The 19,086-nt window shown below is 38.3% G+C and overlaps 1 protein-coding gene across 7 annotated transcripts in view; it reads left to right on the top strand.

Moving 5' to 3' along the window:
• NEDD4L (NEDD4 like E3 ubiquitin protein ligase) overlaps nucleotides 1-19,086 on the top strand; it is a 344,860-nt gene that overhangs the window by 276,926 nt on the left and 48,848 nt on the right. For 4 of the 7 annotated variants that reach the window (XM_081945708.1, XM_081945709.1, XM_081945714.1 and 1 more), the window contains 6 exons: nucleotides 2,633-2,707; nucleotides 6,316-6,375; nucleotides 11,071-11,202; nucleotides 12,506-12,625; nucleotides 17,089-17,289; nucleotides 18,598-18,675. In XM_081945708.1, coding sequence (XP_081801834.1) covers nucleotides 2,633-2,707; nucleotides 6,316-6,375; nucleotides 11,071-11,202; nucleotides 12,506-12,625; nucleotides 17,089-17,289; nucleotides 18,598-18,675 — 666 coding nt within the window. The remainder of the gene's footprint in view (nucleotides 1-2,632; nucleotides 2,708-6,315; nucleotides 6,376-11,070; nucleotides 11,203-12,505; nucleotides 12,626-17,088; nucleotides 17,290-18,597; nucleotides 18,676-19,086) is intronic. The other 3 variants (XM_081945710.1, XM_081945711.1, XM_081945712.1) reach the window with 2 other exon arrangements.

Raw genomic sequence — 19,086 nt, forward strand, 5'->3', positions numbered from 1 at the left:
AACATCGACAATGAGTGTAAGAATTGCACTAGACTGTTTTAATTATAAACAACAGGCAAAAAGTTTTAATTAGTGGTTTTATAACAGTGGTGGGTTCCAGATCACGGTGCAACCGGTACGGTGCAACGGGGCTGGGTGCCCACCACATGAATGCGCACAGCGCACGCATGCGTACTTACAGCCTGCGACGTTCCGTGATGCTCCAGCTGCTTGGCGGAGAGTCGCGCAGGTGCCGTGTGCTTTGTGCCTTTGCATGGAAGCCCCGAAAACTTCAAATACCGGTAAGGACCGAGGGTGGGCGGGTGGGTCCTCTGCAACACCGTACCGGAACAGTACCTGGGGCTCCCAGCAGGCACCGGTAAGCCTTTCCTGGGGCGTACTGGTCGTAATCCACCACTGTTTTATAGCCAATTATCATTTATGCATTTAACGGGACAGCACATCACCTTGCCCTCTTAGCATTTAAGTAACTGTAATAAGAAACCAAAGTGTGGGATTTTTTTTTCAAAACTAAAATGGGGGGAAAAACTCTTAAACAAATGTCTCTAACAAATTAAATATTATGAAAGAACAAAAATAAGCAATCCATAATGAAGAACAAAAATTACATTTAAAAAGGAGTATAAAATGTTAAAACAAATACAGTTGAGGAGACTAAAAACATTACCCAAAGTGACATTTGAGTTGATGGGCATAAATATATAAGGAAAACTTGTATTAATACCAATACTACACAGTGTCCATGTATGAGCAAGCCTGTTCTTTATTAGAGGATCTCTTTAAGAAAAAATGTTGAGGTAATTCTTTCTTCAATGCCATTTCCACATTGTGAATTACACATTGAGCCAATGTTGTGCTTTACTTGTCCAGTATTTTGCAAAAAAAAAACAACCTAGCTATTAATAATCTAAGTTGAATTCATTTCTTAATTTTGTGTACTTTAGGAAGTATTCCAGTTTTGCTCTGTTTTGTGTACTTTAGGAAATTTAAACAACTGTCTTACTACAGGATTCTCTTTAAAGACATTTTGTGAAATTTTCTCAATTTCATCAACTTTTAATCAAAAACTTTAGACATTGCTACCAAAACCTGCTTATGATTTCAATCTAAAATGATTTAGATTAATATGATGCAGCATGTTTGGAAAATTTTGCTAACCAGTAAATTATTAGTTTATTCCAGCCGTTTCAAAACCATTTCTTTATGATTTGTTGAAATGTCTTTAAAAGGAATTCTTAAGCATTCTTAGTTCCATTAAGTTTCCTCTCTTAAATCCTAGTACCAAAGTTTTTAAGACTTTCCAGATGTAAATTCTTTATGTAAAATTAATGCTCCTTATAATTAAAAAATAATGAACATGCCACTATTCAAATGATTTATGAAGATGAAGATAAATAGACTGCTTAATTTGAACCACATTGGAATTTGTCTCTGTTCTTTATATGATAAACATTTAATAGAGCAAATTTATCCTTGAATTTGAATAATGAAATGGAAATGTATTTCCATCTTAACCAAGCTCCTAATGACAGCTGTGATTATAGAGTTATAATAGTTCGGTCTAATGGAGAGTTAAGAACAAATCCACTTTTACCGATGATCTAGTTTTCCAGTAATACAAATGTTCCAAATGAAATCTATCAAAATAAATTTGACGTTCCTAAATCTCCACTTTGATTTTGTTAATGTTGCATTGTGATCCTATTGATATGGGGTGGGGGTGGGGGGAAATCTGTGTATTCCACAAAGGCTCCTAAGAAAATCCTTTTTCCTACAAAGATCTTTCATTTAAGACCTTCTAGGCAACAGATCAATTTCACATCTTATCTGGCTAACAAACCAGACCTTCAACAAATAAAGATATTAAGCTCAGAGAAAACATTCCGTAAAAGATTATTTTGTTGTCTGAGGGCTGTGAAGTTTTGCTTAAATAGATATTCCTATGATGAGTCCATTTAGAAAACAACAACTGGCTTCCGATGAACTTATTCTAATACAGTTGTATGGTAGCAGTGAATTACTTGGGGATCTATATAACACATATTTTAGGTTACTTTTTGTAAATGCTTGAAAGGCAAATATTTCTCACCAATCTTGCAAGAATCTTCATAAGATTTTAAGTTATTTCTCTGTACCATCCTTAGGAAATACTGAAGATTGTTCCCAGTTGCTCCTCAAATAATAAATGGAATCATTGAAGATGGGAGACAGTGAATGTTCATGAAATAATCTTTTTTTTTCTTTTACTCATGAATAGCTTTCCACCTTATTTATTTTGTGCTATCAACAGTCCGCTCAGAATTGAGAAAATTAAATTTCCAATAAGGAAATTTATTCATTATCTTCTTGTCCACTGTGGCTCCTTCCAAATACTATATTAATTTATATAACATATAAATTAATAATGTATAAATTTCTGCTATTTCAAATTGAATTCAAGGTTTTGTTTATGAAATGGAAATTGAGTTTTCTGTCAATCAAATCAAGCGAAAGAAGGGCAAATTAACCTATTAGCTGGAAGAAAGGTAAACTTAGCAAGTGGCTGAATGAAGGCTAAAGTAACCATACATAGGATGCCAGGAGAAAATGACAGTCAAATGTATATAAAACAATCTTTTTTTTAAAATTCCAGCAAAGAGATCCCTCTGCACGGTTGCGATCTTGTAGTGTAACTGATGCTGTTGCTGAACAGTCCCATTTATCACTGGTAAGTAGACATTTCTTGGCTGTTGTTTTTGTTTGTTTGTTTAGCAAATTTCAGGAATGTGTTTGTGTTAAAATGTTTTAAGCTGCATAGGAAGGTTATTGTTTTTTTGCTATGTGTATCAATTCCCAGTTCTAGGAAAGAGAGGTTGATCAAAAGACTAGTTAACTTCAATAAATGCATAGCAAAAATATTCTTTCTACTGGCTGGAGAAATCTTTTTTGTGATGGTAGTATCATCACTTCGCTATATGAACTCAGAGGATCTCAGCCATCCTTGAAATTTAATACTGGTGTTTTTTTCCATTGGGATGGTGATGATTTACAATAACCGTATATGTGCCGTATTTCCATGTGTGCAAAAAATTGTTGCCCTTGAGTTGAACTCCCACTCCTGGTGGCTACTATGTACTTATCTTCACCATAATACAATAATATTTCCAGTCCAGTTTTAAAAAGTTGTCAAAAATGGGCTGGCCCAAATGCAAACCTGGGCCATTCCTGCTTAGCTTCCAAATGAAAAGAAGGTCAGCCATGGGTTTATGTTTGTGAATGAAGGCTGTTTCAATTAAAAACCAGGCATTTCTGGATTAGTGATTTTAATGTAGTTTGTAGTCATTTCTAGGGGACGCAGGACTCAGTGGTTAAGACGCTGAGCTTGTTGATCCGAAAGGTTGGCAGTTCAGCGGTTCGAATCCTTAGCGCCGCATAACGGAGTGAGCTCCCGTTACTTGTCCCAGCTTTTGCCAACCTAGCAGTTCAAAAGCATGTAAAAATACAAGTAGAAAAATAGGAACCACCTTTGGTGGGAAGGTAACAATGTTCCGTGTGCCTTCGCCGTTTACTCATGCCGGCCACATGACTACAGAGATGTCTTCGGACAGTGCTGGCTCTTTGGCTTTGAAACGGAGATGAGCACTGCCCCCTAGAGTCAGGAACGACTAGCACATATGTGCTAGGGGAACCTTTACCTTTAGTCATTTCTGCAAAGATAGAAATGTAGGAGTCTGCTAGATAGGGGGGACTCAGGATATGGTCTCAAGAGAGCTTATAAGGAAAGGGGAGATTGATAAGGGAATTTGTAAAGAGGCAGAAAGAACAATTCTAAAGAGTTTTTCTGTCAAACTTTATGAAGCCTGTCAACCATCTAAAAAGTATTTTTTTAAAAAAAAATCTTATGTATTCCACATAGAGTGGCCTGGAATAAAAGTGGAAAATTGGGGAAAATTTGTTTTTTTCTGGGTTTTCCCCCCCAAACCTGTTTGAGGAGGGGATGGGTTTTCCCCCAATTTTCCCATTTCTTTTCCAGGGCTTCCCATCTCTAATTCCACAATACTGGAGTTGGGATCTTTTGCGATTTAAAGAATTGTTTTAAATGGTTGATTCGTTTGAATTTTCCTTTGCTTTTCTCCTTCTAAAATGAACACCATTAATTGTGCTTTATTTCACCTGGGACTGGAGGCACCACACTTTATTTGGGGGATAATTCCCCACCCCACCCCCAGGTCACATAATGGCAGTGTGGACCTATTTTAGGAAATGCCTATCCATCAAGCTGATTTTGAAAACACAAAATAAAATAACTTCTTGCTTACTACGAAGAACCATATCTGGAAATGGTAGGAGAAGAGCGGGGTGGGGATGAGGGCAGAAGCTTTATTCAAAATTATACACAAGAATCTGGTCAATTGAAGTTCAGTACTAAATTGGTGCCTGATAAGATCAATGGAATTTAAGAGAGGTTGGACTTGAATCATTTGTGACAATTTAAGGACACTTAGCTAACGACATGTTTAACTCTGCCTGCTAGCTTGCTTGCTCTTCTCCTACAAATAAGCCCAATTGAGCAGCTCGCTGTCATCATTTTTGCATCAATCCATTTTCAAATCCAGGCTGTCCTGTTTCCTTTTTATTTAGGGATGTATTTAAAATGTGTATGTCACCCTTGAAAAAGAGTTTTTCCACTTTAGTTATTTTCTTAAAAAAATAAAAGATAACGAAATTTCAGTGTATGTATTTTTGAAAGTGTTTCATCAAGAAATAGTCATTGCTATACATATTTTATCCTGAAACACATATTTTATATGCTTTGGGTAACTTTGGAGTTCACCGATACAATAGAAATACAAAACAAAATACTATACAAATTATCAATAATAATAATAATAATAATAATAATAATAATAATAATAATAATAATAATAATAATAATAATAATAATAATAATAATAATAATAATAGAGTATTCTGAAAGCCACTTCAATATGATTTGAATCTCAATCCCATTGAACCTGTTTATTATGGTTCAGTGCTAATTGGGCTGATATATGTTGCAGTCCAACATTTGAAGTGGAGCAGATGTTGTCCTAGATAGAAAAGATAAGGCTGGTTCACATCAGATATGGAATGAAAGAAACATTTACGCATTCCTCTTTCTGTGCAAACTTGAAAAATTCTCTGTTACGCGTAGGTCTTGGGTAATTCTTAATTAGGTCTCTGGCTTGAATCTCTTGATTGGGTGCTTTGCTGTAGTCCTCAATATGTCTTCCCTCACTGTAATCCATATGAAAATTATACTGCAACATGCTTTGTTCAGTTACACTTTCTTGTTTCTGCAAGGATTTTTTTCTGGGAATACAAATTTCATACTAATCTGGGGCAAATTTCACGGGCAAGAATATACTCTTCATTATTATAATCTGGGATTCCTGTATGTGATCGAACAGTTGTTTTAAAAAAACCTGCACAGCATTTTTCTCCTTTTAGCAGCTAAGATCCCCCCCCCCTTGTTCTTCTGTGTTCTATTATGATTTTTTTCTGGGAAAATCATCACACTCAGCTTCTTCTTTTTCAGCTTGATTCTACCGAAATCTTTGCGTTTGCTGTGGCCAAATTCAACTTGCTTCATTTAATTGTTCACACTCCTGTTGTAGGTACTGTCTTGGTATCCTCTGCAGGGGAGAAAAAATTCATGATCATGGACACATTGCATTTTCTTTTCTGGTGCCTGCTATATATATACACATACCCATCCACTATGGTGGCATGGAATTCTGTGATTTACAGTCTCTACATATTTAGTGAGGGCTAGTGTGTAAATAGACAATAGAATGAGGTGGCTAAAAGGAGATAGATAGATAGATAGATAGATAGATAGATAGATAGATAGATAGATAGATAGATAGATAGATGATAGATAGATAGATAGATAGATAGATAGATAGATAGATAGATAGATAGATAGATAGATGATAGATAGATAGATAGATAGATAGATAGATAGATAGATAGATAGATGATTGATAGATAGATAGATGATAGATAGATAGATAGATAATAGATAGATAGATAGATAGATAGATAGATAGATAGATAGATAGATAGATAGATAGATGATAGATAGATAGATAGATGATAGATAGATAGATAGATAGATAGATAGATGATAGATAGATAGATAGATAGATAGAGAGATAGATAGATAGATAGATAGATAGATCTTTCTGCTGTTCTCTGCTATAAAATGAAGATGAAAATGTTTATCAAGATGCTATTATTTCAAATTAGCGTATTGCTCATCCCTTAACTATAACAATTATTATTATTTAACAGCAGAGTGGCCCTTCTAGAAGACTTCGTTCTTCCACGGTCACTGGGGGTGAAGAGTCGACGGTAATGATACTTTTATCCAGCCAAATCTATACCATTCTCCTCCTCTCTTACTCAAATCTCTCTTCTTTTCCCTCTGTTGTCAGAATATCAGTCTTTCAGAGTGTCAGGGATGGATGGTGACAAAACAGAGCAAGTGACAAAACATCTGTGATGTCATGATGAAAATACTTGTATCAAACGTTGGAAGGCAAGTGGGCAGGTGTGGCATTTGCATGGTGGCATCACCTTGCACCTCTTGTCATCTTGGCCTTGGTGGGTTTGCTGGAGATGCTTCAGCTTTTAGACTGGGCACAGATTCTCTACTTGTTCAACTCTACAGATACCATACTTCCATAGCCCAAAAGTGCTTTTTTTTTTCAAAAGGCAGCTGGACTTCCTTTGTTTTTCTTTGAAGACATTTCACTTCTCATCCAAGAAGCTTCTTCAGTTCTGAAGAACGAAGCTTCTTGGATGAGAAGCAAAACATCTTCAAGGAAAGACAGTCGAAGTCCAGTTGCCTTTTGAAAAAGCACCTTTAGGACAACCATGACCCAGATGCCTGAGAATCCCCATAGACACATTTTCATACCTTGGTGGTGAAATAAATTGCATCTTCCCACCGTTCTCCCAACTTGAGTATCTTATGTAGTTGTTCAGCCACTTCAGCCAACACTCCTGCTACAGAAACATACTCAATATCTAATTGGATATTTCCCATGGGTGTCAACTTCTGATAGCCAGTTCTCTTCTCTTCCTCCAACTGTGGCATTTTGAAAGTTTATTAAACTGTTGCTTCCCAGCTTCTTCTGAAATAACTGAAAGGTAAAGAATCATCTGTTTGTGCATACATATAGAAAAATTAGAGGTGGAGTAGAACTTACCCCCTCACAAGCTGTAGATTACCTAATGAGCAAGTAATTATCCCATCTCTGACTTTTACCTAGTGGAGATGCACCTGTGTGAGTTTTTCTCATTTGAATCAAGCAGAAAATATAGCAAAGTAGGAATGGATAATTGTAACCAAACAGGAATGTCAATTTGTAGATGACAGAAAGGGGGCAGAACATTCTTTAAACAAAATTTGAAGAAATATACTTCGCTTATACCAATGAAGTTGCATAGAGCATTTAAAGGAAGTGGTTTACAACATGTATTAACACAAACCTTTACATTATTAAACCAACCGTGTTTCTTGCAGCTGGTACAACTGCCCGGTGTGGCTTGTTTGAACTTATCATGCATGCCCACACCTCCTTCAGCTTTTCTACGAGGACCAGCAACAACAAAGCGAAGCATGCACAGACATGTGAAGGCAAACATTAACTTCTTTCAAAGTAACCATAAGAGCCTTGCAAAACAAAAAAAAGTTTTAATTATTTGGAGAGAGATGCTTCATTTGTGTTGGCAGGTTTTGCAAACCACCTACTTCAAGTGCTTGCTTTGCACTGCCCTATTTCCCAGACTCAAAAACTTATAAATCAGATTATTGCAAAAATCCAACAGACATCCACCAGTAATACACAAACAACGAATGAAAATAATCAGAACTAATTGCAATTGTTTTCAGCTGCTGTTCTTCAAGAATAGAGATGCCAAGAAAACAAGGAGCCAGTATCCTCATTGTCTATGTTATAAAGGAGGAGTAATGATAATAGAAAGAATTGGGGGGGGGGGGAAATGTCTTGTTATTAAAAAGTAGTGTTTATCCTTGGTGTCATATGTTTTTGGGGAAAGAACACTCCATGAAGGGACTCTCATTTGAATAACAAATAATTTATTTTATTCCAAACAGACATTGTTTCTCTTCCGTACTAATCTGTTTATTGAAGTCTCATCAACATTTTAAACTATAGATTTTGAAATGTCAATTAAAACTAGACAATTTTCCTGCATTGAATATTTTTCGCTTTGAACCTTCTGTGCATTGTTATATGATACAGTAGGATGAGTCAATTATGGATCAATTTACAGTGGTTTCCATAGCTATCAGCTATCAGAGAAGACCATCTGATGAGGAGAGGCTTACCTGCACAAAAAGAAGGTTCTAAATTTACCAAATTAATGTTACAATCCAAGGGTAAAAAACATGACTCAAGTTGAGGGAGAAATAGAAAACAAGGCTATGTTGAAATATACCCAGTTAAATGGTTTAATAATTTCCTGCCAAATCTAAAGAAAGGAGGGAAGGGAAGGGAGGGGGGAGGGAAGGAAGGAAGGAAGGAAGGAAGGAAGGAAGGAAGGAAGGAAGGAAGGAAGGAAGGAAGGAAGGATAAAGTTGTAATAACAAGTTCCACTGTTGTTGTTTTTAAAAAGTGTTTTATTTATTTGATTTATTGACCACCTATCTCACCACAATTTCATAATCTAGAAGAAAAATAATGTTATGATATTTCTTTCTATGCAAGCATAATGCAGTCACATGCATTTTCCTCAGTGATGGTGGACAAATTGGTAGCTGCTCTGGAAACAGGGAAGAACCGACCTGTGGTATCTCTGCCAGTGAAAATGGAGCTCAAGAAGGCCACAAGTCGACACACACACACCCTGCCAGTTCCATTTTTATTGACAGAGGGTTGCAGGAGGCTGTCGCAGCCAGAAATGGAACTCAGGAGCCCATTTTCGCTGGCAGACTGGTCGAGCCACCATAGGGTGTCCCCCCCCAGCAAGAGTGATGTCACACTGGCCATGCCCACCTTGGCGACGCCCACCCATCCCCCAGAGGTCAAACACAACCCTGATGCAGCCTCAGTGAAATTGAGTTTGACACACCTGTTCTAGAGCATCCTGAGGCCTCAGAGCATCCCAATATTTTTCCATTTGCAAAAAAATAGTTAACATTAGGGGGATTTTCAAGTCAGCCGAGTCACTTTTGGAACAAAAGCCTCTGCATAAAAATGAGATGCCACCTGAGAATAAAGTTGGTTTGGCTTTCAAACTGATTTAACACACTCTGACAATGTTCTATTAATACACTGTACTTGATGTCACTGAGTAACCCATTTTCCTAGGTTTTCTTTTTAATCTCAGATTTTTTCTCATTTTAAAAGAATCTCATATTTTTACAAACCAGGAAACATTTCTCCTTCGCTACTTTTTTTTTTAAAGGAGTTTTAAAAATGTTTGTTTTCCTTCTAGCAAATGTGTATCAGTGCATCATTATGTTAAAAAACAGCCATTTTTGTTCATCTCACGAATGAGAAATTATTTCAGGGTGTTCTCTCCATATAAAGATCGTAAGCTTTAATAATCATGGCCTGCTATTATTTTATAGCAATGACCTCTTTGAATCAGAAAACAATAGGAAGTAAGATTGTCAAAATTTCAAAGTAATCTTTAACATTGAAGGAAGAAAGGGGAGTATTTTCTTTAATCGCATTTTGTAATCTACACAAGTAACCATGTTTTTAGTGTGTCGTTAAAACCGCAAGCATATTTAGTATGTTTAAAGATTGTTCAACTTCAATCAAAAGTTTCCTTTGCTCCTATTAGTTTCATTAACTTCTTTAAAAAAAACCATGTATGCGTGCATACATTCATATGAAGTCATGAAATATGTACCCATTTCTTAGTGTATATAAATATAGAGCTCCTATCATCCGTGTATGGATGCATATTTATATGATTTATTAGCAGTAGCAATAGCAGATAGACATATACCACTTCATGGTGCTTTAAAGCCCTCTCTAAGCAGTTTACAGAGTCAGCCTATTGCCCCCATCAATCTGGGTCCCCATTTTACTGACCTTGTAAGGATGGAAGACTGAGTCAACCTTGAGCCTAGTGGGACTCAAATTGGCAGTCAGCAGAAGTATCTTGCAGTACTGCATTTTAATCACTGCGCCACCACGACTCTTATTGTTCTTGTCCAGGCAGAATCTCATGGCACATTGCATTGTATATCTTATTTGACAATATTAGGAATGGCAACTCTCAATTTTCCAGTTATTTTGGGATTCATTGTGCAAACCAGGGCAAAATGTTGCAACATGAGAATCCTAGATTCCAAGGTTGATCATTATAGGACAGTTATTCCTAATGGAAGTCACATTTAAATCATATTTAACGACATCAAAATGCTCAAAGGGGATGCAGCCATTAGCAGGAAGTTTTAAAGAAAAATGTTCAAAGGGTTGGGAATTTCTAATTTAATATATTAAACAATATAATGAGCCTGTCGGTTTAGTAATGAACTGATGTCTTTGAAATGAAGACTACACAGCTTGTGACCTAGCCAAAGTCACTAACAATAAACCACTAGGGACCATTTTTTCTAATTGGGTACCGTTTTAGGGAAGCAAATGAAGTCAGTTTTTCATCATTTAAAGTGTAAAAGCTTTTTTAACTGTCTTTGTTCTCAGTCCTCCTAGTACTTGTGCACTGATTATGTCTAGGCTTTTTATATTCTTCTGCTCCTTTGATTGTCTACCTTTAATGAACAGATTTCATCTTCACCAAGGATAAAATGGTGATTACCTCTGTCAAACTGGACAGCATTTACAGCCTCTGTGAATCTCAGTGCCTTGCTATCTATCTACCTGTGAATGTGCTAACCTTGCTTTTGTGATTAAAACTGAATCTTTTATTTTTCTGCAAGTGACCCTTTTAAGGAAGGGCTCTGCCAACACACACCTTCTCAGTTGTTCTGTTGCAATTACTGATTGTAAGAATGACTCACTGCCACAAAGTTAACACTATGGTAATTTCTTGCATAAACAGCCATCGGTGGCCTATGTTCATACTACACCAGGCTTACCTTCAGGCTGGGAAGAGAGGAAAGATGCTAAGGGCCGTACTTATTATGTCAATCATAACAATCGCACTACAACCTGGACTCGTCCTGTCATGCAGGTATGAACTTCTTCTCCTCCAACAAAGCAGTGAGATCTTGATAACCATTTGCAGTTCTTTCCGATTCCAGATGAAAACTATGGGGGAGGACAGGTTCTGATGAAATAATTATCTCTCAGTGAAAAGTGACGGGCATTAGCTATGGCAGAATCTGCTATGGCGCAGGGCCAGTGCCAAATCTCATACACATCAAACTTTGGCAGATCTGCCGCATAAGACAAGCCCACCTTTAACATCCACACTATTGATAGTAGGGAAGTGGGTGATGCAAGATCATGTTCTGACTTACAACCAGATGATTAAAAGCAGATTTCTCTTTCCCTGCTCACTTCAGTGAAGCTTTAGTTGTCAGCTTGCAGTGAGTGAAATTGCAATTTCCTGGGGCTATAACATTGTTAATTGCAATTAACAAACGGGAACTAGCTCCAAGCTGCACTTCTTCCCTCCCTGGAGTTAACCCACCCCTTTAATTACACTTTAGCAGCATTAAACATGAGAACAAAATTGAACAGAATTTTCTAATAAATCTCCCATTCCAACGCCATCCTTTTCAAACCTCGATTTTAAGTTAATAATTCTTGCATTTCCATAGCTATCTGTGATTAACACCATTGAACCTCTTGAGCCAAGAAATAAAACAAAATAAAAATGTAAATGATTTATCCAGGAATATGGAAAGGCATATAGACAATAATTTAGAATCATAGAAATAGAGCAGGGGTGTCAAACCCGCGGCCCGCAGGCTGGAAGCATCACATGCTGGCCACGCCCACCTCGGTTTAGCGAAGTGGGGGATACATCACGTGAGGACAACGTAGCAACGTGAGTTTGACACCCCTGAAATAGAGGAAAGTGCTAGAAGGAGATTACCTAAACAAGTTGGCATGTACACCAATTAACGGAACTTACAGGCAACAGTATATAACTGGAGATTTTTTCAAAATTTTGATTAATAGACAAAAGACTGGTTCAAGCCCATCGTCATGAATGACTTTCTAAATAGAAGCTTCTGTGGGGCATACAGAAGACAACAGCCATTCATGCCATCTCCAGTTTGAGAAAAAAACTCATTCAAAAATGCCAATAAAATAACTATATTGGGATGCATATGGTAGATTGTTCCAATTATAGTATATTTCCTCCATTGGAATGCCCACCACTGGAATGCTTTATGGAAAGCGGGAATGAGTAAGGAGTGTTAATCATGATTTATTGATTTCAGACATCCTTTATTATACCATAGTTTAGTTTTTGGTCAAGGATGTCGTGACCTGTAGCTAACTTGTGTTTGCCTCTAATATAGCTTGCTGAAGATGGTGCTTCTGGGTCAACATCAAACAGTAACAACCATCTAAGTGAGCCTCAGATAAGACGGCCTCGTAGCCTCAGTACTCCCACAGTTACATTATCTGCACCGCTTGAGGTGAGAAGTTCTTTTCCCCAAACCGGGCTTGTTTGCCTCTTGAGTTTCCATTCTTCCCATCTCATTAATTCTCCTCACCATTTCTGTTCTCCCGCCAGCTTTACAATGTCTCTTTTGTATCTCAGACATATTTGTACCTGTCTTTGTTTTGTAAGATTACACTTGCTGGTTCTGACTACTTTTCCACATTTAACAATTTAAGATTGGATTGCTTTTCCAGTCCATTATCTTCCCTTCACCCTTAATACATTCATCTTCCAATAGGTAATGTGCTCCTTCCAGTATTCCTTCACATCTTGTAAACTTGTTGTATTAGAAATGTTCTACACATTTTGGTGCCTTCTGTGTGTATTTCAGTTTTCGAATATCATGTTTCACATTTGATGTTTTTTTAAAAACTTTCAATATTGTTTCAAGCTAAGGCTTGATTTCTAAGAGCTATATGATGCAATTCCTATAGAATAATGCCCTTCCTGGGGTTAGCATGGCCCCAGTCCTGATGTGCTTTCATAAAGCTATAAAAACCTGGCTCTTCCAACAGGGCCTTGGTAGAGTATAGCGACTGACTTTGGTCCTTCTTTTAATTTGGAGTTTTCATCTGTCAACTCCTAAAGTTGCCATAGTGAGGGAAATGGGGGGAGCGCATTCCATGCATACTTTCAGCTAAAGACGAATCTCAGATTATTGCAGCAGGCTTGGGAGGGGTGTACCTCATTGGGGAATGTGATTTGTGACACAGACTGAAGGGAGGGGAGGGCAGGGATAAAGTTCAGCTATAACTCAAACAAAGCTTAGATCTGACTGTCTGTCAGTTTTCCTAAAAATGCCCTAATTGATTCATAAGTATTGAGCCAGGTTTCAATACAAAACTAGTCATTTATTAAGAGCACCTTTGGGCAAGGCCTTTTCACCCTCGTCGTCACTGTCATAGGATTCTGGCAACTGGTCTTTGTTGCCTGAGGTCCCCCCCCCCTTTTTTTCTGGGTGGGGAGGAACCAATGCATCTGGGAAGGCCCTCCAGGCTGCAGAGGTCCCTCCCAACCCAGACAAAGGGGGGACCGTCACCAAAATCCTATGACAGTGATGATGAGAGCGAAAATGCCTTGCCTAATGGGGCTCCTAATAAATGACTAGTTTTGTATTGAAACTTGGCTCAATACTCATGAATCAATTAGGGCATTTTTAGGAAACCTGACACTTACACTGTGAAATGTCCAGAGTCACTGTGATTGAGATGACATGAAAGTTGATTCGTTGGTTTATCGATTGATAAATCCATCCGCCTCAGGAGTTATTAGACATTTTAATTGTCTTCTCTGAGCTTCCCACTCTCTTCCCTGATTAGCATTAGTTGCCATTTCCACCTGGTGGTGGCTGGGAGAGATAGTTCTTGACTTACAACCAAAGTTGCAACCAGAATTTCCACCGCTAAGCATCTTCACAGAGTCACACCCAATTTTACGTCTATTTTGACATGGTTGTTAAGCTAATCACACAGTGGTTAAGCAAAAAGCAACAGCACTTAGATTTATATACCGCTTTACAGCCCTCCCTAAGCAGTTTACAGAGTCAGCCTATTGCCCCCAACAATCTGGGTCCTCATTTTACCCATCTCGGAAGGATGGAAGGTTGAGTCAATCTTGAGCCTGGTGAGATTTGAACTGCCAAATTGCAGGCAACCGGCAGTCAGCAGAAGTAGCCTGCAGTACTTCACTCTAACCACTGTGCCACTGTGGTTCAAAGCAAAGCTGGCTGGAAAAGTCACAAATGACCCTGGGATACTGTAACTGGCAGTTGCCAAATGCCCAAATTTTGATAATGTGATGGGGATGCGCCAACACTTATAAGTGTGAGGATTGGTTGTAGATCACTTTTTTCAGTGCCGTTGTAAATGGTTGCTAGATGAAAGCTTGTAAGTTAAGAACTGCCTGTGCATGTCTAACCTAGGAGGGAAAACATGGCTGGATGAGAGAGACAAAAATTGTTTTAGAAAAATCATGGATCCCACCCCCTATTGTAAAGTAGATGAGCTTATCAGTTCTTTGCTGTCTTGTATGCAACAACAAGGGACTCTTCCAACTGGAAAGATTGTGTTAAAGAGGCGAATACATTGCAACATAAGTCTATGCGAAGCGATGCACATAGAAAGTGAGGGGAATCCAAATTTCCTGTGTTGGAAATTGAGCTGGAGGTGACCAACAGTGGATCACTTGGCAGGACTCAGTTATATATTTAAAAGTGCGATGGGAATCATTGGTAAAGGGATTAAAAAACGAAATGCTTTTATAAACATAGGTTGCAACTGTAGACTCGGAATATTGTATGCAGGAATGTTCAACTTCAAAGAAGATAGAGGTAGTCCTTGCTTAGCTACCCTAATTGGGAGTGAAATTGTTAAGTGAAGCACTTGTTAGGCAAAACATCACATGATCATACCACTTAGTGATGGCATTTCCAATAGTCCCAGCTGTGGTCATTAGGCAAAGGCCTTGGACTTCTCCTATCCTGCTGTGCTCCCTTTGGCCTCAGTTCTTCCACTGCTTAACTGCCCCTCACCTGTGCCCCTTTCACTGCCCTCCACTCTGTTGTTGCTGCCAGCACCTAGCCCTCCTCCATCTTCTTCCTCCCACTGCTGATGAGGTGTCCTGAGCTGAGACAGCTGCTGACCCTTAGAAAGGGCAAATGTGGCCGCAAGCTGCCCAAATGGCTACCACAAAGAAGAAGGGGGTCAAACTATTCTCCAAAGTACTTGAAAGCAAGACTCGAAGCAATGAATGGACACTAATCAAGGAGAGAACCAACCTAGAGCTAATATATATCCCGTGTAAGATTTTCCCGTGTAAGATTATCTTACATGAGAAAAGACCCGAATACAACAAGACCAGCATATCTACACCCGTGAAAATCTACGAGTACACACACACACACACACACACACACACACACACAGAGTATATAGTCTCCCTTTATTTATTTATCATCACAAATGCAACACAAATGTAACAAAGGCAACATAAAAAAATGGCTTTCTGCCTGGATGGCTCCTAGGGTGAGCCGAAAGACAGAAAAGGGAAGCAGTATGCTCCCTCCCATATTTGGGCATACCAGGGGTTGTGACACAATACTATATGTGTGTGTGTGTGTGTGTGTGTGTGTGTGTGTGTGTGTGTGTGTGTTACAACCCCTGGTATGCCCAAATATATATATATATACACACATACATACATACATACTTGGCAGGACTCAGTTATACATTTATACATATGATGTTGTGCAGAGGTGTGGAGCCTCATGGTGTCAGAAGCAAAAGTCAGCCAGAGGCAGCAGCAGAGTGCAGGGCAGCGAAAGAGGCAGAGACGGGAGGGAGATAGGTGGGTGGTGTATTAAAGCACTGCAGAAAAAACAATTGCTGCCAACCTGCCTTCCATTGAGGACCTGTACACTGCACGAGTCAAAAAGAGGGCTGTGAAAATATTTACAGACCCCTCGCATCCTGGACGTAAATTGTTTTACCTCCTACCCTCAAAATGACGCTATAGAGCGCTGCACTCCAAGACAACTAGACACAAGGACAGTTTTTTCCCCGAACGCCATCACTCTGCTAAACAAATAATTCCCTCACCACTATCAAACCATTCACTAAAGCTGCATTACTATTACTATTAGTCCTTTCATCGTTCCTATCACCCATCTCCTCCCACTTATGACTGCAGGACTGTAACTTTGTTGCTTGTATCCTTATGATTAATATTGATATTGATTGTTTCCTGATTGCTTATTGTGCCCTATGATTATCATTAAGTGTAAATCACCTTATGATTCTTGACAAATATATCTTTTCATGTTTTTTTATGTACACTGAGAGCATATGCATCAAAGACAAATTCCTTGTGTGTCCAATCACACTTGGCCAATAAAGAATTCTCTCTATTCTCTAATACACCATTAATATGGGTGCTCATTAATATGGATGAGCTGCCAAGTATCTGAGTTTTGATCATATATCTGCAGGTGGTGCTGCAGTGGCCATAACTTTGAAGGCTGGTCATAACTTTCATTCAGTGCCATCGTGACTTTGAACAGTCACTGAACAAATGGCCATTAAGTGAGGTCTACCTGCATTGTAAAATAGGGAAGCTACAAAACAGGGCAAACAAATATCCAAGACCCTGATACTTCATCTTTCTTAAAACTTGTTACCAACTTAAATCCCATGGATTCCATACCCAACGTTCTTAATTGGTACAGTGCTAAATTGGTATGAATGGGAAATTTTCAAATGATGTTCTAATACTTTAGGAAATCTCATTGCCTCCAATGGAAAATAGAAGGTGTATTCTTTTCCAGGCATTGTAATGGTGGAATCGTTTTAATGGTTGTTCTGAGCAGGCTGTGATACTGCTCATTGTCATTCACGCTGTACCCCAAAGTGGTAGCTGTCTTAACATCTCTTTCTTCTTTAGGGACTTCTCAAGGACTCTCCTGTGCGAAGAGCCGTGAAGGACACTCTTTCTAATCCACAGTCTCCTCAACCATCTCCATATAATTCTCCAAAACCACAGCATAAATTGACACAGAGTTTCTTACCTCCTGGCTGGGAGATGCGAATAGCACCCAACGGCAGACCTTTTTTCATTGATCACAACACTAAGACCACAACATGGGTACGATGAATTTTCATTTCTTTGCTGTGTGGAAGTAGGTGATAGGAGAAGGGGGAAATACTATTGTTTCACATTGTTGTTAAGTAGGGGACAACCAAAATATCAGGTCCACAAAATTATTAGACAACTTATTTATTTTTAATATGTACCGGTAATCTCTTTTAGTGAAGACTGGAGAGGGGATGGTTGATCATAAATTTTTTTTTGGTAATTTGCTAGTTTTTGTTTGTTGGTAACAAGTTTCAACAGTGTTTTTCCTGCCATGGATTCAATTTACAATAGTTTAAATATCTGCCATTGTGCCATAAATCATTGATTGATTTGATTGATTATATGTCATAAAGTCATTCTCTCCCAGCAATCATGTAGACAGACTTTCTCTATGATGGTCTGTCCCTAATCTGATCCTTCAGTTTTCCCACAATTCACTTATTGCTACTTTAACTGAGTCTATTCCCCTTGCATCTGGCCATTCTCTTCTTCTCTTTCCTACACAAAATCATACTCTGGCAAAAAAAAAAAATCAATTTTTCATCATTTCCAACAGCAAATAAAAGATTACATCATAATACGTAGCATTTTGGAGTAATATAAAAGAGAAGCAAGTGCCCTATATGTTTCCTTGTCTTAAGAAGCATACAGGACAATCTGAGATTTTTCATTTTAACTCCTATATGGCTCTTCACATCCCTGTAGAATAAGGAGCCGTGAGATGAGTCAGTTAACAATTAAAGAAAGTATCTAATAATCCCTCAGGCAGGACTAGAACTCACGTTCTCCCGATTTCTAGCCAGGAGTTTTAACCATTAGACCAAATTGGCTCTCTTACATATCTAATATTTAAATGTGGCTGCATGAGATCAGAATAATTTGATTCTGCTCATTGCTGTAGAAATCTCTTTCCTTAGAGTTTTGTCAGGATCCCAGCCAAGGCATAATGCAGTGCCTCTCTTCCAACTTTTCTGCAGATAATAGGAGAAAAAGAAACAGTTTGCTATACAATCTTCTGGTAAATGAAGTCATCTCTAACCTAATTTACTGAAAAAGTAACTATATCACGGTCTCTTGAAAAGGGCTGCATGTAACTTGCTTGCATTAATGTGCAAAAGAAGTAATGTTAAATGTTTTGCTGCAAAAAAATTATACTTTCTGAAATCTAAGGGGAGGGAGGGAGGAAGGAAGGAAGGAAGGAAGGAAGGAAGGAAGGAAGGAAGGAAGGAAGGAAGGAAGGAAGTTCAGTATCAAAGGCCTTAATAAAGATGTAACTTCAGTAAGGATGTTCTTACAACAGTTTGCTTATCTCTTCAGGAAGATCCCCGACTGAAATTTCCAGTTCACTTACGGTCAAAAGCAGCTTTAAACCCAAATGACTTGGGCCCCCTTCCTGTAAGTATCCACACTGAACTTTTTGAAATATACAACATTTTGCATGTTCCAAACGTAGTTGAGCAACCTTTGCTTACCTGGGTGCACCACAGAATTGTTGAGTTACACCTATCTGGAAGGTACCCCAGTTAGGACAGAGAAAGCGAGACGTGTGTGTATGTGTGTTGTTTGAATAATTATGGCAGTAGTCTGATTTGTTTGCAGCACTAAAAGGCTTCACTGTGAACAGATAGATTCCCCTGAGCTTTCTCTGCCATACAACATGGCAAAGTACCCATAAAGCAAAGGTTATGGTTTTGCAGGTCCTGCATTTATGAAGGCTACTTCTCAAATAAATGCTTTTGTTTGAGTAGTAGCCATCATAACCATCAAAAACCATTAAAAGGATTTAATTGGAAGGAACAACGCTAC

Source organism: Natrix helvetica (genome assembly GCF_964273705.1).
Source record: "Natrix helvetica genome assembly, chromosome: 2".
NCBI lineage: Eukaryota > Metazoa > Chordata > Lepidosauria > Squamata > Natricidae > Natrix > Natrix helvetica.